This window comes from Mustelus asterias, chromosome 1, assembly GCF_964213995.1.
Source record: "Mustelus asterias chromosome 1, sMusAst1.hap1.1, whole genome shotgun sequence".
NCBI lineage: Eukaryota > Metazoa > Chordata > Chondrichthyes > Carcharhiniformes > Triakidae > Mustelus > Mustelus asterias.
In genome coordinates this window covers 54,038,713-54,061,781 of record NC_135801.1, presented here as the reverse complement: position 1 = coordinate 54,061,781, position 23,069 = coordinate 54,038,713, and the positions used below count along the sequence as shown (strand labels likewise).

At 45.5% G+C, this 23,069-nt stretch overlaps 1 protein-coding gene across 1 annotated transcript in view; it reads right to left on the bottom strand.

Moving 5' to 3' along the window:
- ednraa (endothelin receptor type Aa) overlaps positions 1-19,959 on the bottom strand; it is a 64,332-nt gene extending 44,373 nt beyond the window's left edge. Inside the window, exons 1-2 of the mRNA XM_078212333.1 lie at positions 19,210-19,959; positions 18,324-18,436 (exon numbers count right to left, since the gene is read on the bottom strand). Of these exons, the coding sequence (XP_078068459.1) occupies positions 18,324-18,436; positions 19,210-19,671 (575 nt within the window). The 5' untranslated portion in view covers positions 19,672-19,959. The remainder of the gene's footprint in view (positions 1-18,323; positions 18,437-19,209) is intronic.
- Between the last annotated feature and the right edge of the window lie 3,110 nt (positions 19,960-23,069).

Here is a 23,069-nt window from a genome sequence, read left to right as displayed (position 1 = left end):
TTTCTGAAAAATCAAAGGTCCCAATATCAACCCATAGGGAACTCCACTACAAACTTTCTCCCAGTCCTAAAAATATCCATTAGCCATTCCTCTCTGTTTCTTGTCATTCAGCTAATTTTGTATCCATGTTGCTACTGTCCATTTTATTCCATGAACTATAAGTTTTCCAACAAGTCTATTGTGCGGCACTATCAAACTTCTTTTGGAAGTCCATGGGTGGAGTTCTCCCATTCTGAGATTATATCCTGTGACAGGGCAGGAACATGGAGTGTTTTCCACTGTAGAGGTTGGTGGGAAAACACATAAAATTTTCCAGCCTTGACCTCATTAATTATGCAACCAAGTGTTTTGTGCCGTATTTCGTGGGGAGCAAGCCTAATGGTGTGTAGTCTGTTGTGGGGTCTCATATTTCCAATGAGAGACGAAGTCCGGTAGTAAATTCGGATTGAGTTTTATTGCTTCACACAAGATGGCTACATTCCAAAAGGTGAGAGACAGCACTAAAAGGTCAAGCCTTATATACATCTATGTTTTGGTAACACCCCTTCTTTGTCTCCCATTGGCTCAGCAACACTGAATTGCAACCTTCTGATTGGCCACACCTAACTCTGCAATCAATGTATGTCAGCGGCTTGTGTCTGCAGCAGGTGGGCTACTGCACATTTCTGGCTTGGTTTTAAAAGTCGATGTGTCACTTGGTAGATTCAGTATCTTCCCACATCTGCCTTCATATCTGGGTGCCATATTGAAGAGGTGCCCAATGTCACTGGCCCACTAGTGAAGAAAGAAGGTGGACTTCCTGACCATGAAGATAGATCTCCAGGAACAGTCTGAGGGGTGGAAGATGGACCTCCCTAGAAAGAAGATGGAATGAATAGGAACATTCTGAGGCTGGTAGATGGACCCCCTCCAGGACACCAAATTTGGAAGGTCCACCTGCAGATGTTTCCACCCACTCACGGCTGCCCTGGGGTCCAAGGTTGTAGGCAACCCGAACTCCAGACACAGCCCCAGCCCCAGGCATTGTTCAGGTGAGCCCCAATATCTGCACGCCACATTTTTCCAAACATGTTTCACGCCAGCATATTTTGCTGCCAGTGTCATGGAGAATTGGACATGGATGAAAGATTCTGGTCAAGCCTTCATCTGCACTCCATTAGCGGGATGCAAATTAGTTTCATGCCAGGCTCCAGTGGATTTTCTGACCCACCACGGTTGGCACCAATGGAGGATTTGGCAGGAAATTCATGCCAGTGTGAAACCAATTTCTGGGCCTACCTGCATATTCTCCTCTCACACCTGCCTTTGAATCCACTGTCGATGGTAGTCATGATGTGGAGATGCCGGCGTTGGACTGGGGTAAGCACAGTAAGAAGTCTCACAACACCAGGTTAAAGTCCAACAGGTTTATTTGGTCGCAAATACCATAAGCTCCGAAAGCTTATGGTATTTGCTACCAAATAAACCTGTTGGACTTTAACATGGTGTTGTGAGACTTCTTACATTGAATCCACTGTCAGGGATTTGGGAGAATTCCACCCTATGTAGACTACATCAACGGCATTACCCTCATTCAGCCTCTCTGTTACCTCTTCAAAAATTTTTAGCATGTTGGTAAAATGAGATTTTGCCATAAGAAAATCATGCTAGCTTTCCTTAATTAACCCACATTTGTCTATGTGAATACTAATTCTGTCTTTCATTATAGTTTCTGGAAATTTCTCCACCACCAAAGTTAAACGGACTCATCTGCTGTTGCTGGTCTTTCCTTACATCCTTTTTTGAACAAGGGTGTTACATTTGCAGTTCCCCAGTCCTCTGGCACCACCCTGGAGTCCTAAGGAAGACTGAAAAGTTGTGGCTAGTGCCTCTACGATTTCCACTCTCACTTCCTCAGTATCCTTGGATGTATCTCACCTGGTCTTAGTGCCTTGTCCACTTTAAGTACAGACTTTATGATTCCCTTTTATGTTGGCTGCCAGTTTCTTTTCATACTCCCTCTTTGTTTATTTATTTGCTTTTTCACCCCCCCTCTGAAGTGTTTATATTCAGCTTAGTTCTCAATTGTATTTTCTATCTGACATCTGTCATAAGCGTACTTTTGCTTCTTTATCTTAATTTATACATCCATTGTCATCCAGAGAGCTCTGGATTTGTTTCCTCTACCTTTCCCTTTTGAGGGAATATACCTTAACTGTGTTCTTAGCATCTCTTCTTTGAATGGACTCCATTGGTCAACTACTGTTTTTCCTAACAACCTTTGACTCCAATTTATTTGGCCCAGCTCTGTTCTTACCGCACTGAAATTAGCTTTCCCTAGTTAATTATTCTTACTCTGGATTGTTCATTGTCTTTTTCCAAAGTCATCCTAACCTTATGACACAATAACCACTGTCCCCTAAATGTTCTCTCACTGACCCTTAAAAAATTCATTTAAATAATTGTCTTTCCAGAAAACCATTATTTATTTACCTTGAACATATATACCCAATGCTTGTTTGATACTTTTTTCTGCTTATTAGGAAGTGCTAACTCATTTAGAATTTCCATGAACTATTTGATGATGTAAATTGCTTCAGTATGTGTCATCAAGTTGAAAGTGACCCATACTTTTCTGGTTCACCTCATTCTTAGATTAAAATATATGTTTGCCAAATGTTTTTTCATCACGATAATATTACCTTAAAGTTATTTTTCTCCTTGTTCTGGGTTCTGGCCAAGCTTTACATAACTCCCAAACCATCTGTCTGTTCTAGTAGACATGCAATGGGCTTTCTCCCATTTCAACACAGTGACTTGGAAACTCAAATTAGAGTTCTTCAGATATCTCATAACTTTAGTGGCAAACTGGCAGAGTCTCAGGAAAAATGTGGATACTGCTAGTTTTATCTGTTTATGCTATTTCTCCAAAGGTTCTGTTGGCCTCCTACCAAACTTACAGCTGGAGTTTGAGAGAACCACCTAGGCTCCTTAACCACACCACCCAAACCCAGGCCCTCTGCCACCTAGAAGGAAAAGGGAGGCAGACACATGGGAACATCACCAGTAAGTTCCCTTCCAAGCCACACACCACCTTGACTTCAAACTTTACTGCTGCTGGATCAAAATCCTGAAACCTCCTTCCTAACAACACTAAGTGTACCTACAACATATGGGTTGCTACAGTTCAAGAAGGCTGCTCACGACCACCTTCTTAAGGTCAATTTGAACAATAAATGATGGCCCCGCCAGTGACAATCATGTCCCATGAATAAAAAAATCTAGGGCTACCATCAACAAGGCCCTTCCTTTATTTCACTTATATTCACTAAATTCTTCAATAGCATGTCTGAGCTTGGATTCTGGGGAATCATGGATATAAATCCATACCCCATCATTCTGTGCCACAGAGCATTACAGCATCATTATCCATGTGCCTTCAGTGCAGTAAATATAATACACTCTTAACTTGTTTGAATTTTTGTGCTGGAAAATGGAAAGTGAACTTCACTTTAGAAAACTCCAAGTCAGGCATATCATGGTTAGGTACAAAGGAAAGTTACTGGTCAACGATGTGCCTGAGCCTGAACTTCAGGCAAGAGAGAGAAAAGGCAATAATTCTTTTGAATAATGCCATGGAAAACTCACCATAGAAGGGGAAGCCATGGTAATGACAGAAAAATGAACTAATTTATCACAATAGCACAGTAGAGGTGACTGGAAACACTGTGCCCAACCATGCGGATGGGTAGGCATTTTGTTGTGAAAAGTGTCCCAAAGGAGAGTGGCACTAATTGGGTCCATTGTTAACTGCACATGCTCCACCTATCTAGAGACAGTTCACTGATTATGTCAATCATCCTGCTCTCCTGTATTTGTTGTAAATGAATGTTTCTGCTTTCAGGAGTGAGCAAAGCGAGTAAGATTTTCCGGTTGTGCTCGCTCTGAAACTGGAAAATCCTGTCCGAGGGCAACGGACCTTTCCATGGTCTGCCCCTCACCCACTGCAGTTCCAATGGTGGACGGAATGGGAAAATTCACCCCCTATATGTTTCTCACCCATTTATTATGGGCCCATGACAACTTCTCCATCCTCTGGGAGATATCATTTTATGCATTGTGCACAACTATTGCTATGGGCAGCATGGCGGCACAGTGGTTATCATTGCTGCCTCACAGCATCAGGGACTCGGGTTCAATTCCTGGCTTGCTTCACTGTATGTGTGGAGTTTGCATGTTCTCCCCACGTGTGCATGGGTTTCCTCTGGGTGCTCTGGTTTCCTCCCACGATTCGAAAGACCATTGGCCATGCTAAAATTCTCCCTCAGTGTACCCTAACAGGTGCCGGTGTGTGTCGATTAGGGGATTTTCACAGTAACTTCGTTGCAGTGTTAATGTAAACCTACTTGTGACACGAATAGATAAACTTTTTCACATTCTTTCATTGTTCCTAAAGTAGATGTTTCACCTTTGTGAAGACAGAAGTGGTAGTGTGGAACAGCAGGAGGATGGTGAAGCTTCCTGGCTAAGGTGCTCTTTTGTTCCTAGTGATGGTCCCAATGGCACAGCAGCCATGTTTACAGCAAAGTTAACCCAGGTTCATTCACTGAGAGTTTCTTCTCCTACAACTAACACAGCTCTCATATATTGCCACACACTATCGGCATTGTTGCTCCTTCCTGGATAGCAATCACTAATCGGCACAATTAGTACGTGCGATCAAATACCAACTGAACGTTAATTAAGGAGTCTTCCTGTCCTTGAAGACCATGGGTTTGAAATTAAGACAATTCACGAACAATATTCCAAGTGATCCATTAGCAAACTTTAGAAGATAAATCCGCTGGACACTAATGCTACAGCACTAATCTATTTAACATCTAATTGGCAAATTGATGTATCAGTCAGAAGGAAATTCTTATTGTATAATATAATTTATGATTAGCTGTACTGTGACTGGGCAATATAGCTGTCAATAATGCCGGTACACAATGATGAACATCAATTAATATCATGTCAGGAGCTCCATTACCCAACATATGGCACATGTGCCTTCAATTAATGTTTGACAGCTTCTCTGCCCTCATTCCTCTCAAAGCAAGAATACGATTTGAAAGCTTCATGTGATGCAGCTTGAATTCCCCACTTATTGAATAGGTTAAAGGTTGTTCATTGAAATCTATTTCTACCCAAGAATAAATTACAACACCTTATGTGGTATACACAGAATGCTTCAAGTGTTGTAAGTACAAAAAGAAATACAACTGACTTCCCAACTACTGAATCATGTGTTGCAAAGAAATAAATGAAAACACTATTATTATGGTAACTGAGGTTTACGATAGTTGAATAGAGGCAGAACGCATTCTGCAGTTTCCTAGGACCAATCAGAGTTTCTAGAATGCAAGTTTAAATAAAGACTATGGGATTGAAATTTCACCCATTTATGGATGGATTTATGAGACAGGAACATTGCTGGAACTACAATTTGAGCCTAAATCCAGAGGAGCTGGATTTTCATCTTATTACTATCATAGAACATTGCAACACAGGAGATTCTGGAGTTTATGCCCCACCCCACTAATATTAAAGCAGCAGTTTGTGGCCATATCTAAGTGCATCCTGGATTCCCCTTGCATTGCTACCAGACGCTCCCCTGATAGGCCCAATAGAACCTATGCAAGAGTGGAGGGTTGGGTGATGGGGGGTGAGTTTCCTCGGGGCTTTCCCCACACTGCTACTTGTGGTGAACCATCGTTGGTTCCCACTGGATAGTACTGAGCCAGGGCTGGCCAGTACTACAGGAATGTATATAGGTTACTGTGGGATTGTACTAATGTTGCTGTTGGGTTAGGGTGGGATTGTTACACCTGTGTTTGTTACGTTTGTGGCACATCCCAGTCGGGCTCCGCCTCCTGGGAGAGGTATAAGACTCCCTGCTCGGACGGGACCCCTTCAGTCTGGGATAGTGTGTTAAAGTTCTGATAGCTCCATTGTTAGTTAATAAAAGCCTTCTTTTACTGAAGCTTCGAGCCTCGTGTCCAATTGATGCGCATCAATTTTATTAACTAAAATTAAACTCTCGACGGAAGAAAAAAAGAAAGGAGAGTATGGAGCAAATCCTCAAGCCAGAACGTCTGACGCTAGATCCACGTGCGGTGGGCGCTGCTAACACCTTCGACCACTGGCTGAAGTGTTTTGAAGATTACCTAGCAGCCTCCGCAGCGGTCACCACAGATGATGACAGACTCCGGGTCCTCCATGCGAGGGTAAGCGACTCAGTCTACCTCGCGATCCGTGCGGCCACCACTTACCCTAGGGCCCTCGAGCTTCTAAAGAAGCGCTATACGAAACCTCCTAACGAGATCCACGCTCGTTACCTCCTTGCTACACGACGTCGGCAGTCGGGCGAAACCATGGAGGACTACGCCAATGAGCTCTTACAGCGAGCCAGGGGCTGTGACTGCAAAGCTGTGTCGGCTGAGCAGAGCATGTACGACCTCGCCCGGGATGCGTTTGTGGCCGGGGTCGGGTCTTCATACATCCGTCTCAAGCTGCTAGAAAAGGGTAATCTCAACCTTACCCAGGCTATGGAATTAGCTGAAATGCTCGAGTCGGCTTCGAAGAGCTTAGTCCTGTATCCAGAGGACCACGTGGAGACAACGTGGCAGGAGCAGTCGCAAATCCCTCCTCGCTCCTCGGGCTTGAAGTGCGGTGTTATGGCGTGCTTCCATGTGGGCCAGACGACGGCTGCAGCCCCTTGCGGCCCCCGGTGCTATTTCTGCGGAGGAGCAAAACATACCCGACAAAAGTGTCCCGCTAAAGCGGTAATCTGTACCGCATGCGGTAAAAAGGGGCATTATGCAAAGGTGTGCAGATCGAAGCCCAGGAACGGCAGTGTGGCCTGCGACCCTTCAGAACTGGGATCATCACCATCGTCGTCGAAGTCCTCGCGGGGTTCATCCACGTGCGAGTCCAGGACGACGCCATTGCGGTCGACGGAGTCGGAGGAGGATGACCACCAGGGGTCGCTAAGTTTGGCGCCCTCACCCATGTGCGATTCATGGGGGTGGCCATTTTGGTCGACGATGACCACGAGCGACCAGCAGGGGTCCTCAGCGTCGACCTCAGCTGCCTGCAATGACGTTCATGGACCAACGGTGGCGTCGATCATCCTGGACCAGGCTAAGCCTCACAGGCTTGATCGTTCGATGATGGATATCCAGGTAAACAATCATGTGCTTTATTGTCTGTTTGACAGCGGGAGCACTGAGAGCTTTATCCACCCTGACACTGTGAAGAAGTGTGGACTCCAGATTCAACCTGCCAAACAGACAATCTCTATGGCATCAAGGTCCCGGTCTGTCGCTGTGCTAGGACGTTGTGTGGTAACCTTGAAAGTACAAGGCACAATTTACGAGCGTTTCAGGCTCCTTGTGTTGCCGTATCTTTGCGCACCAATTCTCCTCGGACTAAACTTTATGGTCCACATGAAGAGTGTGATCCTACAGTACGGTGGGCCACTCCCTTCGCTGGCAGTGGGAGAACAGCTGCAGTCTCCAAATTGCCCAACGCGCCCCGTCTGCAATCTTTCTACGTTAAAGATCACCACACCCTCTTTATTTCAGAATCTGGTACCAGGCTGCAAGCCCATCGCTACTAAAAGTAGGCGTTACAGCACTGAGGATCGGATCTTCATCAGATCTGAGGTTCAGCGACTCCTCAAAGAAGGGATCATACAGCCCAGTGTTAGTCCGTGGAGAGCACAGGTTGTGGTGGTCAAGAGCGGGAACAAACCCCGGATGGTCATTGATTACAGTCAGACCATTAACCGATATACGCAGCTGGATGCGTATCCTCTCCTGCGCATATCTGATATGGTCAATCAGATTGCGCAGTACCGGGTGTTCTCCACCATAGACCTCAAGTCCGCCTACCACCAACTCCCCATTCGCCCAGAGGACCGACAATACACGGCCTTTGAGGCGGATGGTCGTTTGTATCATTTTCTTAGGGTTCCATTTGGTGTCACCAATGGAGTCTCGGTCTTCCAGCGTGCTATGGACCGAATGGTGGACCAGAACAGGCTGCGGGCTACCTTCCCGTACCTGGATAATGTCACTATCTGCGGCCATGATCAGCAGGACCATGACACAAATCTCCAGAACTTCTTATGCACTGCATCTCGCCTGAACTTGACCTACAACAGGGAGAAGTGTGTATTCCGTACGCGCCGGTTAGCCATCCTGGGATACGTGGTGGAAAACGGGGTAATTGGCCCTGATCCAGACCGTATGCGCCCCCTTGCTGAACTTCCCTTGCCCGCAAGCGCAAAAGCACTGAGAAGATGCCTAGGCTTCTTCTCCTATTATGCACAGTGGGTCCCCAACTACGCGGACAAAGCCCGTCCGCTTATTAAGTCCACTCACGCCAGAGGCCCAATTGGCCTTCAAGGAATTGAAACACGACATCGCGAAAGCCACGATGCACGCGGTAGACGAATCCATCCCTTTTCAGGTGGAAAGCGATGCATCTGATTTCGCCCTGGCCGCCACACTTAACCAGGCGGGCAGGCCCGTCACGTTTTTTTCCCGCACCCTCCAAGGCCCCGAAATTCGGCATTCAGCGGTGGAAAAGGAGGCCCAGGCCATTGTGGAGGCCATCAGACACTGGCGCCATTACCTGGCGGGAAAGCGGTTCACCCTGATCACGGACCAGCGGTCCGTGGCGTTCATGTTCAACAACTCGCAGAGGGGCAAGATCAAGAATGACAAGATCTTGCGGTGGAGAATTGAACTCTCCACCTATAACTACGATATCATGTATCGTCCAGGGAAACTCAATGAGCCCTCGGATGCCCTCTCGCGCGGAACATGCGCTAGTATTCAGGAGGATCGCTTGAACGCCCTCCATAATGATCCGTGCCATCCTGGGGTCACTCGGCTCTACCACTTTGTCAAAGCCCGCAACCTGCCTTACACGGTGGAGGACGTCAGGTCGGTAACAAGGAGCTGTCGGATTTGCGCGGAATGCAAACCGCACTTTTACCGACCTGACCGGGCACATTTGGTCAAGGCCACTCGCCCCTTCGAGAGGCTGAGTGTTGATTTTAAGGGCCCCCTTCCCTCAACGGATCGGAACGTGTACTTTCTGAACATAATAGATGAGTACTCCCGGTTCCCGTTTGTTGTCCCCTGCTCGGACACATCGGCTGCCATGGTGATCAAGGCATTCCGTGATCTTTTTACCCTGTTCGGGTACCCCAGCTATATCCATAGCGACAGGGGCTCGTCGTTCATGAGCGATGACTTGAGGCAATTCCTGCTCTCATACGGGATTGCCTCTAGTAGGACCACGAGTTACAACCCTAGGGGTAATGGACAGGTGGAACGAGAGAATGCTACAGTCTGGAAGGCTGTCCTATTGGCGTTGAAATCCAAGGGTCTTCCAGTCTCCCGTTGGCAGGAGGTCCTCCCTGATGCACTTCACTCTATTCGCTCCCTCCTGTGTACGGCAACCAATGCTACTCCCCACGAGAGGATGTTCTCATTCCCTCGGAAGTCTTCCTCGGGGATATCTTTACCAGCCTGGTTGACGTACCCAGGACCCGTCCTCCTGCGGCGACATGTAAGGGCCCGCAAGTCCGACCCCTTGGTCGAACAGGTCCACCTCCTCCCCGCCAACCCTCAGTATGCCTATGTGGCATATTCTGACGGGCGAGAGGACACAGTCTCGATCCGAGACCTGGCGCCCGCAGGGGACGTAGCAACTCCTGTCGCTCCCATACCCCCAGTGACGAATCCATTATCCCTTATTTCTTCCCCGGACGTAGCGCGGACAGAATCGGGACCAGTGCTTAACAGTTTTACTCCAATGCACAGCTTGCCTGAGCCCCGAAGATGGTCACCACCGCAGGATGTGTCAGGATCCCCTGCACTACCGTCTCATCAGGGTCAACCGGCCTGTGAGTCCGTGGGAGAACAGCTGGACGCCGTTTTGGGGAGAACGCCGCCGCAAGTGCCTACTCCAGTGTCACCGCCGGTATTGAGGAGGTCACAACGACGGTGCGGTCCTCCAGACCGTCTGAACTTATAATCTGCTGACATTTTAGTCTGTTTTCGTACCCCGCCGGCCTTTGTTCTCAAAGGAGGGGTGAATGTGGTGAACCATCGTTGGTTCCCACTGGATAGTACTGAGCCAGGGCTGGCCAGTACTACAGGAATGTATATAGGTTACTGTGGGATTGTACTAATGTTGCTGTTGGGTTAGGGTGGGATTGTTACACCTGTGTTTGTTACGTTTGTGGCACATCCCAGTCGGGCTCCGCCTCCTGGGAGAGGTATAAGACTCCCTGCTCGGACGGGACCCCTTCAGTCTGGGATAGTGTGTTAAAGTTCTGATAGCTCCATTGTTAGTTAATAAAAGCCTTCTTTTACTGAAGCTTCGAGCCTCGTGTCCAATTGATGTGCATCACTACTGTAACTTCGGCACCATTTATGCTCTGACAGTAGATGGCACTGCCTGGGCCTATTTTCAGCCACAGCCCTCAGCTATGGAATGGCAGAATTCAGAAAAGAAATAGGCTCATCTTTATTTTCAGGCTCATCTGGCTTCCACTCTGGAAGCTCAAAGATCATGATACTCCTTCTGCATCTCCCCTGTTGTGCCCCTAATGGAGCATTATCTGGTTATTTATATAATTCCATCCCAGGACCAAGGAGTATGCTTATGGAAGGATCAAAGCAGCAAGTAATTTTTTTCCCCCTCTGTATCAATTTTTTAAACGTCAGCCACATCATCAATTTTCTTTTTATCTGAAACTGGAATTCAAACCAAACATTTCCAGCTAATTACTGATCATCAGTTACTGTTCAAGTCGTCAGGTTTCATCAAAGCTGAGTTTTTCCAGCATTTTCTGTTTTTATTTCATCAAAGTTTGTTCTTTGCAAAGATACAACGTTTTATTTTGTTTTGATGTGTACTGAGGTATAATAAGCGGTATTACAATTTTGTGTTTTTTGAGTCAAACCAGAGGTTTACTGTAGACAACCGCGAAAGAAAGCACACTGACAAAATTATCCATATTTTTTGTTTTGATAAGCGGTTCTCCTGAGGATTCTCAAAGGCATGAAATTTTTTTTGAATCTGTAACTTTCTCAAGTATTTTCAGCTAGTATTTTCGACAGGGCCAAGGAGCTCCTTTTGTCCACTTTGAAGCACTTCCTTGTATTTTACTGAGACTGCCCTGCAGCACTTTTAAAAAGAAACTGAAGTGCTTCACTGGCAATGATCTGCAGACTCAACAATGGAGGTTTTATTTAATACTGCCTTAAAAATCCAGTAACAAAGGTTAATAAGCAGGCTGTGAGTAATATACTGCAGCTTTCCTTCTTCCTGACTCTGTCGTATTAATGTTGGCTATTCAGCAAGCATTTGGTGCATACCAGTGGTTCACTATTCAGCCGAGTGGTTTAAGTCTCCATTGAGTCAGCACTGAAGCTAATAAATCACCTAACCCTGACATATGTCCTTTTCTAATTTCAGAAATTTTTGTTTTCAGATTATTTTGAACAGAAAACATTGCTAAGAATATATTATAGATGCAGTCTTGCATAATGTGACCAACTGGCAAACATTTCTTCCAATGAAATCTAGAAATAAAGATCCCATTGACTAGAAGTTGGATTTAGCTAAGGAATGGAATAAAATGGGGAGAGAATTTATTTTTTAAAATATCAAGTATAGAACAAGGGTATTTGCTTTGAAAATGTGGGCTTCCTCCGGGTGCTCCAGATTCCTCTCACACTCCAAAGATGTGCAGGTTAGGTTGATTGGCCATGCTAAATTGCTCCTTAGTGTTAGGGTGATTAGCAGAGTAAATATGTGGGGTTATAGGGATAGGGCTTGGGTGGGATTGTTGTCGGTGCAGACTCGATGGGCCGAACGACCTCTTTCTGCGCTGTAGGGAGTTTATGATCCAATGAAAACTGGGGTAGTGATATTTCAGAACCTTTTTCATTATTAAAATCACTAGTTCTAAATCTGACGTAGAGGAGGTTAAATGTGCTTGGGTTTAAACAGGCAATCACTTTGCTAGAAACCTATTTTGTGCAACAAGCAGAGACCAATTTCACCCCAAAAATATTCAGGGCCTGAAATTATGGTGCGTGAGTTGCTATCAGATGCCTGCCAATAGCAACCATTGATCAACCACTGGAAATGTGTGATACTGCTCATGCTTAACTTCCTTGCAAGGGAGACGCTGCATCATTTGAGTGACATCTTTCCTCTAAGGCTTGGCTTATGAACATAGCCTCTGTCCTCCTGTCCTGTACCGCCAAGCATTGTATGGTACTAACTCGGGATAAGGACCAGGATTAGTCTGATGGTCCGGATGAGGGCTAGGGTTAATGCTATGCACACAGCAATACTACAACTATAACAACAAAAAACTTTGTTTTAAAAATGAAGCTGTTAAAATTGCAACAATGAAAGTAAAAATTAAATTAAATCATTAATGTGACTCTGTCAGGTTGTGATTTTATTTCAAATTTCTTTAAACCTTCAAGTTTCAAAGAACTTTCTTATTTCAAAGGTAAAGTTCCTACACTTGAGTATTTAGCAGTTGTAGAATGTTGGTGAGATGCATGGAAAGATCCAGTTACTAGTTCCGCCAGGAAAGTGGTGTCAGTTATCACTCAAACCTGATGCTGAGTAAAGTCATGGTGGAAAGAAATGAATAAGGACTGAAAATGGTTGCGGTTTTGGAATGTGTTTGTTGCGAAGCAGGCAACATTCAAACTATGTGTTAGCTGCACATTTGCATGTTTCAGCATCTAGCATGCCGAGCACACTGTTGAGTGGCTGCACAGCCGAGCAGGGAGTGCAAACTCATGAGAGACTAGCATAAATTCAAGCATGTTTACACTGCTTAAGCAAGCCTGCACCTCAAATGGGACAAAAACAGAAAATGCTGGAAAATGTCAGCAGATCTGACAGCATCTGTGGAGAGAGAATAGAGCCAACATTGCTTGAAACATTGGTTCTATTCTCTCCCCACAGATGCTGTCAAACCTGCTGAGATTTTCCAGCATTTTCTGTTTTTGTTTCATTTTCCAGCATCCACAGTAATTTGCTTTCACCCCATAAAGGGGAGATGCATTTTAGTTTGAAAAGGTGCTGCCATTCAATATGGCAGCGAGAGGGCTCCAAGGTTACCCAACACAGCACTGGAAGCCTTGATGCATATCCACAGGAGGCCAGGTGAACCTCCAGACAAACTCTTAAAAATGGTAGAGCAGATAGCCATGCAAGTCACTCCTAACAGTGTAATCCTGAGAACCTGAATGTGGTATTGCAAGAAGTTCAGTGACCACACACAAGTGGTCAAGGTAAGCAAATGCATCTTCAAATGTCATTTCCTACCAGCTGCACCACAAATCTCACACACTGCCCAATTCAGTTTAATCATCTATCAACAATCTCCAACAAACATAGCTCATAGTTTCATCTCACTCTCATACTTAGCAAGCCTCAAATCAACATCTCACAGCATGCATGCACTTCAGTAATGACAGCCCTGTCACCTAAACACATTGCGCACACTCACACTGACTGACCCACTTTCCTCTCTCTTGCAGGAGAAGATGACGCACAACCAGAGGCAGCAGTACCTAACTGATGGTGGACAACATGCTATTATCCCATTGTGGAGATGGAGCTCTGCTCAGTGGAGTGGTCATGACTGAGGCCATGACCAGTGGCAAGGCTCAAAGGATTAAAAATGAGAGTTTGCTCCTAATTGATCTTTCTCACAACTCATTTTCCCTCATCCCACAATCTCTTCTGATTCCCAAGCTGCAAAAGGTGTCAGCACAGATAGCTTGCTTTTCCCCTTCCTTCACAACCCTATGTTTGTGCCTTTTCCCTTATGGAAACCCATGAACTTTCACCTGGTCAGGCAGTGGTGCAGGAGCAGAAATTACAAAAGGAAGAACAGAGTGATAATGATGAAACACCATAACTTGATCACACACTCAAGAGACACCAAGGCAGGAGCGGCCTGTAGCCAAGGCAGGAGCGGCCTGTAGCCAAGGCAGGAGCGGCCTGTAGCCAAGGCAGGAGCGGCCTGCAGCCAATAGTTCACACAGGTGTCAGCTTCCTGAGGCAGTAAGGCTATAGAGCCCGGTTCTGATGCTATTAGCATCTTGTTACTGTTAGGCAAATTCAGTGATAGTTAATTCTAACCAATTGATATATATGATAAACATTATAATCAGCATTTAAGATTAATTCCTGAAAATAATTTTATATTTTTAATGATGGAACTTGTTGCAAGTTTTTTTCTGGAACAGAATATTATACACAGTGGGTAGAGTTCACTGTTAAGTATATCCTGCGTAAAATATAGAGTGGAATATCAAACAGGAGTGATTGCACTGATTTTCATTACACACATTTAAATTACAGGAAAATTGAGTGGGCTCCATCATGGACTTGAATGCTGGGATTTTCCCAGCCCACTGCGCTGCGCGAGATATCAGCGGGGGGCCTTTCGCAAGATTTGCAACCAGCATCTGGCTGATTATGGGTCTCCGAGGTGCTTTTTTAATTAATAAACATTTCCATATGGTTAGCGGGCCCAGAACAGTCGTCTCCAGGCCTGCTAGCGCCTCCCCGCCCTCCCCTTGCTGGGAGGGGTTCCCACCAGGGGGTTTATAACTGCTCCCCACTAATGGGGAATAGGTGCCTTACCATGTTGGTGGGGACAGAGGCCACTGAGACCATCCCAGGAGGTCGGCTGAAAGGGGGGTGCCTCTGGGCACTGCCAACTTGGCACCCTAGCATTGTGCAGTTGGGTAGTGCCAAGGGGGCGGGGCCAGGGAAGCAGGGTATACTGGGGCGGGGCCTATGAGGGGGGGGGTGATCGGTGGTGGTGGGGGAACATCTGGCCTCTCTGCAAGTGGGATCAGTGGAGGGAGGGAGGGAGGGGGTGATTGGGGCTGGTCATCGGGGGGTTCAGGGCTGGTTATTGGGGGGATCTTGGCTGGCCATCGGGTGTGGGAGGGGGAGGGGCTGGCCATTGGGTGGGGTAGATCGGGACTTACCTGGGGTGGGAGGGGGGTGCAGTGGTGGACTCGGTGCTGGCTCAGAGGGATCTGGTAGGCACGCGATCGGGTGGGGAGGGGTCGGGAAGGCTGGCAATTTGGTGTTTCGGGGAAGCCAGCGATTGGGAGGCCGGTGATGTTGGGGCCAGCTCCGCATACGCTGCTCTCCCCACTGACAGATCGGTGCATGAGCAGTGACCGCTCAGCACTACGCTGCCAGCTTCTCAGATCAGTCCCTGTCCCTACTTAAAAGCGTGAATCTCTCTAAGGCAGGCTATGTTGCACAGAGTGTCGGCAATTCATTCAGGTAAGTACGCTCAAAAACCGGGCGGGATATTCTCCCATTTTCCCACCCATTGGGCACTTATTTTTGTTTTGGGAGAATTTTTCTGCCTGATTTTCTCTCCCTCCAGGTGATGATTTATATCCAAGCAGGAAAGACAAAAAATGACTTAAGTTTAAAATTGCAATAATCACAGAATGATTGAATCTTTGAGCAATGGCGTGTCAAAGGAACTGTCAATGTATGGCTATCATATTTTTGACATAATTCAGGAAGAAATGCTTTCTCTCAGCCTTTTAAATAACTAACTTTAATTGCCAATCTTAATTCTTCAGTTGTTAAACAGGTTGAATGCTGAAGTAATCAGTAAAATTATATCTCCTAAACATGATAGCAAATATCCTTTAAGGATATGTAAAGCAAATACCAAAAAACTCAAACAGCAGTTTACCAGAACACACTTATCTGTTACCATAGCTAACAGCAATGTGAAGCCATATTATTAAGCTGAAAGATAGAAACACAGAAAATAGGAGGCCATTTGACCCTTCGAGCCTGCTCCACCATTCATTATGATCATGGTTAATCATCCAACTCAATAGCCCAATCCCATCTTCCCCCCATATCCTTTAATCCCCTTTCCTCAAGTGCTACATCTAACTGCTTCTTGAAAACATACAATGTTTTGGCCTCAGTTACTTTCTGTGGTAGTGAATTCCTCAGGCTGATCACTCTCTGGATGAAGAAATTTCTCCTCATCTCTGTCCTAAACGGCCTACCCTGTCTCCTCAGATTGCAACCCCCAAGTTCTGGATACCCCCACCATTGGGAACATCCTTCTTGCATCTACCTTGTCTAGTCCTGTTAGAATTTTATAGGTTTCTATGAGATCTCCCCTCATTCTTCATGTCAGTCCTGCCATCCCAAGAATGAGTCTGGTAAACCTTCTCTGCACTTCTTCAAGAACAAGAACATCTTTCCTCAGATAAGGAGACCAAAACTGCATGCAATATTCCAGGTGTGGCCTCACCAAGGCCCTGTATAATTGCAGCAAGACATCCCTGTTCGTATAAGCTAATCCTCTCACTATGAAGACCAACACACCGTTTTTTTATTTCACTGCCTGGTGCAGCTGCATGCTTTCCTTCAGTGACACCCAGATCTCGTTGCACATTCCCCTCTCCTAATTTATGCCCATTCAGATGGTAATCTGCCTTCCCATTTTTTCTACCAAAAATGATAGAATGCTGCTCCCATGCCACATCCTTCCTGGGCAGGATAATGCCTCTCCCTGGCCCCCACATACATTGCCCCACCCTCACAACATTACTGACTCCCCCAAACCCCTCCACCCAGACCGATCGCGGGCCCCTCCCCCCCTTCACCCCCACTGATCTCAGGCAGAGTGGCAGCGGACCCCCCTTCCACCCCACTGACCACAGGCAGAGTGTCAGTGGACCCCCTCCCACCCACTGATCACAGGCAGAGTGGCAGCGGACCCCCCTTCCCCCCCACTGATCACAGGCAGAGTGGCAGCGGACCTACCTTCCCCCCCCCCCCCGCCCGACCTCAAGCAGAGAGCCATCGGACCCACCTCCCTCCCCCCAACCGATCTCAAACCAAGAGCCAGTGGATGCTTGGCACTTGCCTCCTCACTAACCCCCACTGATGGAGCGTCCGAATTGGACTTATATGGAGCATGTCTGTTTTGCACCGATTCCGGATGGGCAAATGCTGTTAAAGGGGGAAGTGCTGGTAAAGTTGGGCATGCAGCCCATTAAGTCAATTTAAATGCATGCAAATGCACTTAAATAGCTGTCGTGCCCATTTTGGGCATGGTCCCAAACGCAGCCATTTTCGGGCCTTGGTAAAGGGGGAACCGGCGCGGAGGCGGGTGTGGATCGTGCTACTTGCCTCACGCCCGACTTTATCAAGTTTTTGCGCCCGAAAACAGGTGCAACGCAATGGTAAAATTGGGCCCAACATGTCCAAATCACATTGAAGGATCTCTGCATCCTCCTCACAGCTCATCCTCCGTCCAGCTTTGAGTCATCTGCAAATTTGGTGATATTACATTTAGTTCTCATCCAGCCACACTCACCCCAAAACTAAAAAGTCCCTCCCGAGGTCAATGGACCTTTCCATGGTCTGCCCCTCGCCTGCTACAATTCCAGTGGTCGGCGGAATGGGAAAATTCACATCTTTGTTTCCTGTCTGCCAATCAGTTTTCTATCCATCTCAATACACTACCCCCAATCCCATGCGCTTTAATTTTATACATTAATCTCTTATGTGGGACTTTGTTGAAAGCCTTCTGAAAGTCCAAATAAACCACATCCACTTGCTCCCCTCATCAACTCTACTAGTTATATCCTTGAAGAATTCCAGTAGATTTGTCAAGCATGATTTCCCTTTCATAAATCGATGCTGACTCTGTCTGATCCTGCCACTGTTTACCAAGTGTTTTGCTATAAAATCTTTGATAATAGAATTTTCCCCACTAGCAATGCCAGGCTTACTGATCTATAATTCCCTGTTTTCTCTCCACCTCCCTTTTTAAGGTATATATATATACTTAACCTTCCATTATAAAATATAGCAATGTGCATATATTTATAAAAATGAAAATCTATCATTGCTGAATCTGTTTTAGTAAAAGCCAATGTATGTGATTTATGATTTTATTAATCATTATGGAACTCAGAACTTTCTGAGAGAGTGAGACTTCAAATTCCCAAGTAACCTGATTCGGTTTTTTCCGGAGATTTTTTTTCTGTTCTTGACGTTGAGTGCCAGGAACATATTGTGCAATGTCAAAATAACATATTCCTGGTCACAACATTGCCTAACATGCTAAAGAATGAATTCTTGAATAACTCCAAATTGGAGATTGTCATACGATACACAATAGCAGCATATTGTAAACGCCACAGAGATATAAGTGTGAGGCCTACCTGTCCACGCTGAGTGCACACAGATTCAAAACCGTGATGCCCACTGACGTTTTCTGTAGGAAAGGCACCAGTTTGCAAACAACAATTCCAAAAGGCCACTGGGGAGCTAGAAGCTGGAGAAGATGATTGGCAAAGGACACAAATGTCAATTAATAATGCCCAAATACATTGGAAAACAATTAATAAAGGAGGCAGAAGAAATAAAATTAAGACCATCTTGAGTCCTGTTAGAATAGTATAAAGAGAACTATAAGTTAGAAATTAAAAATCAGTAGACAGAAGAAGCTTCAAAGGAATCATATCAAAAGCAAATAAAATCAGACAACACAGGAAGCTGCAATGAGTATGAAGAACCAACTTAGATTGGGAGAAATTGTGAATAAAAGTAGAAGGAATGTGGTCTGAAAAGAATGGATTGATTAATATTGAAAAGTGAGAATGACTAAAATAATTAGGAATAAAGAGAAATCCAGAATGCTATCAGGATCCTGAACCCTCTATTACTTTTTCAATCTTAGGAATTAACATACAAAAGATAAAAATGCACCATGATAAAATAGTCTGAGAGTGAAATAGAGAGAATCTTCTGGTTAGTTCATAGAGTATATAATTATAGCCACACAATAAAACATGAGGAAAAGAAACAGAATAAAATAAATGTTAGGAAACAAGATATGAAAGGAGGGGGAGGCATGCGGAGGATTGTAGAAGCAAAAAAAATGAACGTCAAGACTGGAGTGAAAGAGGGCAGACAAAGAACAGAGAATGTAGTTTGAAGTTTGAGCAAGAACTGAGAGAACAGGTGAGGAATGAGGCTGAGAAGGTACTGGATTGTACAGGAGAGCTGAAGGCGGATAATGGGGGCTACAGAGGAAAGCAGATGTACCTTATAGACATGGATAGGGATGTCAATCGTGATGTACAGCAAATCTCCCAGGGCCAGGCTCCCGATCAACAAGTTGGGACCATTTCTCATGCACTTGTTCTTGTAGATAATCCTCAGCAAAGTCGCGTTGCCAATCACCCCGATTACGAAAATGGTACAGGAGAGCGCGGCAGTAATGTACTTGAAGGTGAGACTGTTGCTGGTCGGAAAGGAGCAGGTGGGAGAGTTGCTGTCATTGCTAGTGGATGGGTTAAAATTAGCCGGCTCCTCCGTTGTATTGGGGGGGCCGGTGCGGCATCCATCGTGCATAGACCAGACTGTGGTGGGGTTCAATAAATCCAGATGAGGAACCTTCTCCCCAGTCTCATTCCCAGCTGGCAGATACCCTTCGGTGGTCATTTGTGATATTCCAAAGCCAAGACATGAAGAGATCCAGCACAGAGTTACGCAAACATACCCCATTCTCAGCAAGCTCAGCGGAGACTCACAAACTAGACAAACTCACAGGAGACTTCACAAACCATCCAGATTTCACAGGTTGAATTCAGACTCGGCCTAATTCTCTATTTCAGTGTATTCTCAGTCAGAGGCTGGCCGTGACTTCAGCTGGGCTGGCACCGAAAGTTGACTTTGTCCTCGCTTTCTCAGCACTCTCCCTCTCTGGGTCTTTGTGAGATTGATTGGGAACCTCTGCCGGTGTGAGCGCCCAGTCTGACTGCTGTAGCAGGCACTGCGGATCGCAGCTTCCTCAGTTCAGGCTGGAGGTTGGTCCCGTGGAGCTCGTCACTGGTCTGAGGCTCCCAAAAACTGGCCTGGGGGCGGGGGAGCGAAACACAGAGATCCAGGCAGTAAGTCAAAAAGCCTTTCCCATACCCAGGCTCAGTAATAAGCCATTCCTAGCGGGATTGGGCAAGGGGGAGCTGTCAGGCTGACCTCAACAACTCTTTGCGCTGCATTCTATCCAGACGGCAGCAACTACACACATGTGATATGTTTCATTTCTTTAAAAAAGTGCCTTGAATCACCGAAAGGAGTTGTGCAGTTACATGTTTTAATACTCATGCAAACTTTTCCAAATTTCGCTCCACAATCTGCCTCACATAAACATCACTGCACTCCTCGTTATTTTAATGTTTCGAGCACAGAATTGATTTCTGTGAGTGTTTACTCAGTGCACACTGACCCCTTGTATAATATTAGATTTATATTAAAAACAGCTGAACACATGCCCCGAGGTGAAGCGGAAGCCATGACTTTTTAGAAACTTTTTTGTTAAGCTTTTCTCTGTTCCATAAACATTTGTTGAATCTCCAGGATTCACCATCCCACTTTCGGGGACCAGTGGGAAAGCAAAATATCCGCAAAATGTTTGAACTCTTTGATTCGAGTTGTTTAACATTTTAATTTGTCAAGTGGAGTTTTTCCATCTGTTTCGGTAATGGTAAGGTACGGGAAAGCAGTGCTAATGGACCTCACAGAATTGGGAAAGGTGAAAAGAGTTGGGAAGTAAGAGAGCTGATTAAAAAACGCAGTCAGGAATGTCTTTGCGCAGGTTTTGATGCAGAGGGGAGAAGGATGGCTGGAGGAGGCACTAGGGAGCAAGTCCGAGGAGTGGCGCCAGCTTGGCTGAAGACTCTGTCCCCAATGATGGGGTGAAAATGGACAAAAGGCCAGACTCAGAGGACCCAGATGCATGAGCAGGGTGTATGTTAGAGGTAGGGTGGGGCAAATTCATGGGAGGATTGATAAAGATTACCTGGGAACATGAGCCAATCATTGAGGATGGGGCTCTTTATGAACAAGGCTTGGGTTGGAGCAAGATATGGGCAGCTGTGCTTTGGACAAGTTGGAATTCATATTGGATGGGAGGCCAGGATATTGAACAACTAGAGCCTAGAAATCAGGAAAATACAGGTGAGGATTCCTGCTGATTTGGGGGTGCAAAATGAACAGGGTTGGTCTTCTGTTGTGGGTTTAGTAATGGATTAGCAAACACGCAAACCAGCCTCCCATCTATTGACTCTGTCTACACTTCCTGCTGCATCGGAAAAGCAGCCAGCATAATCAAGGACTCCACGCACCCTGGACATACACTCTTTCACCTTCTTATGTTGGGAAAAAGATATAAAAGTCTGAGGTCATGTACCAACCGACACAAGAACAGCTTTTTCCCTGCTGCCATCAGACTTTTGAATGGATGTACCATATATTAAGCTGATCTTTCTCTTCACCCTAGCTATGACTGTAACACTATATTCTGCACCCTTTCCTTCTCCCCTATGTACTCTATGAACAGTATGCTTTGTCTGTATAGCTCATAAGAAAAAATACTTTTCATTGTATCCCAATACATGTGACAATAAATAAAATCAGTTTATTTTGCATGGACTAGGATGCTAAAATTTTGCACAGCCTGGTTCAGCTTGGCTTTGTGAACAGGAAGGGGAATCAAATCAGTGGCAAGGAAGCAGAGTCAAGAGAAGTGCGTGTGAAGGGAACTTTACTACATGCCTCGGGCAAGCATATGGATGCAAAAGAGGAGCTCGCTAAGGATACAGCCTTGTTAGACTTTGGCAGGTGAGTGCACAGGGTCAGGGCATTGCTAGCAGTTGTTACGACCAGGTACAGGCTCCCTTCTATTTAGCCTCCTCAGTTGGTCAGGTTTTTTTAAATTTAAAATTTAAAAAAGATTTTTAAAAATGTATTTTCCCCGTGATTGTCTTTTCCAAATCCCAAATGTATTTTTTACTTTCAATGCAGTGAGCAATAAGGAACCAATCAAATGAGTGTTTCTTGAGTCAAAGAAACAGCAAGTTTATTAACTACTAAACTTGAGGGAGAAAATAATAACAGATGCAACATTACGCGCACACAGATATCAGAAGGAAGAAATGTTAGAGTCCAAATAAAAGTTTTAAAAGTCCTTTGCTTGTCCTTGAGGTGTAGATTGTTGAATGTTGTGGTCAATTTAAGTTAGCTGATTCCTTTAAAATCCCGATGTTGAATTGAAGCCCATGTAACTACAGAAGGAGGCCATTTGGCCGATCGAGCCTGCACCAACAATCCCACATCAGTGGCGGACTCTAACGTTTCTTCCTTCTGATATCTTTTCTCCACATCACAACAATCCCAGCCAGGCCCATTTCCTGTAACACCATGTATTTACCCTGCAAATTCCCTGACATTAAGAGGCAATTTAGCATGGCCAATCAACCTAACCCGTACAGCTTTGGACTGTGGGAGGAAACTGGAGCACCCGGAGGAAACTCATGCAGACATGGAAAGAATGGGCAAACTCCACACAGTGACCTGAGGCTGGAATTGAACCTGGGTCCCTGGCACTGTGAGACAGCAGTGCTAACCACTGTGCCACCGTGCCACCGTTGGAGCCGAAATCAGGAATCTGTCTTCCAGAAATCGATGTGTTTCTCCTGAGGCTCTTTCCTATGGACATTCACTATCTCTTGTGCTGGAATTTAGACTGTAGAGATAGGGTTTTACTTAACTTAAGAGAGAGAGAGAGAGAGAGCAGGAGAGAGATTTCCTTACTGTACCATTTGCAACTTCTCCAGACTTCTCAGCTTCAAGCCATGCTGTAGGTGTATATTCCAAAGGAATTTGATTATCATGCCTGCTGTTGTCATTGTAACAAATAATCACATTTTGGAACATAGAACACATTTAAAGACAGGTGGTGCGTTTTTTACATCCTCCCCAGGGAATTTGGATGTCTGTTGATTGTATACCCCGCTGGCTAGCAGTTTCCCATTATCTTAATACGATTTCAGTTGATTCCAGCTCTTAGCATTTTAGTGTTGGATTTCAATATCTTTTGATTACCCAAAATGCTCTTCGGACTC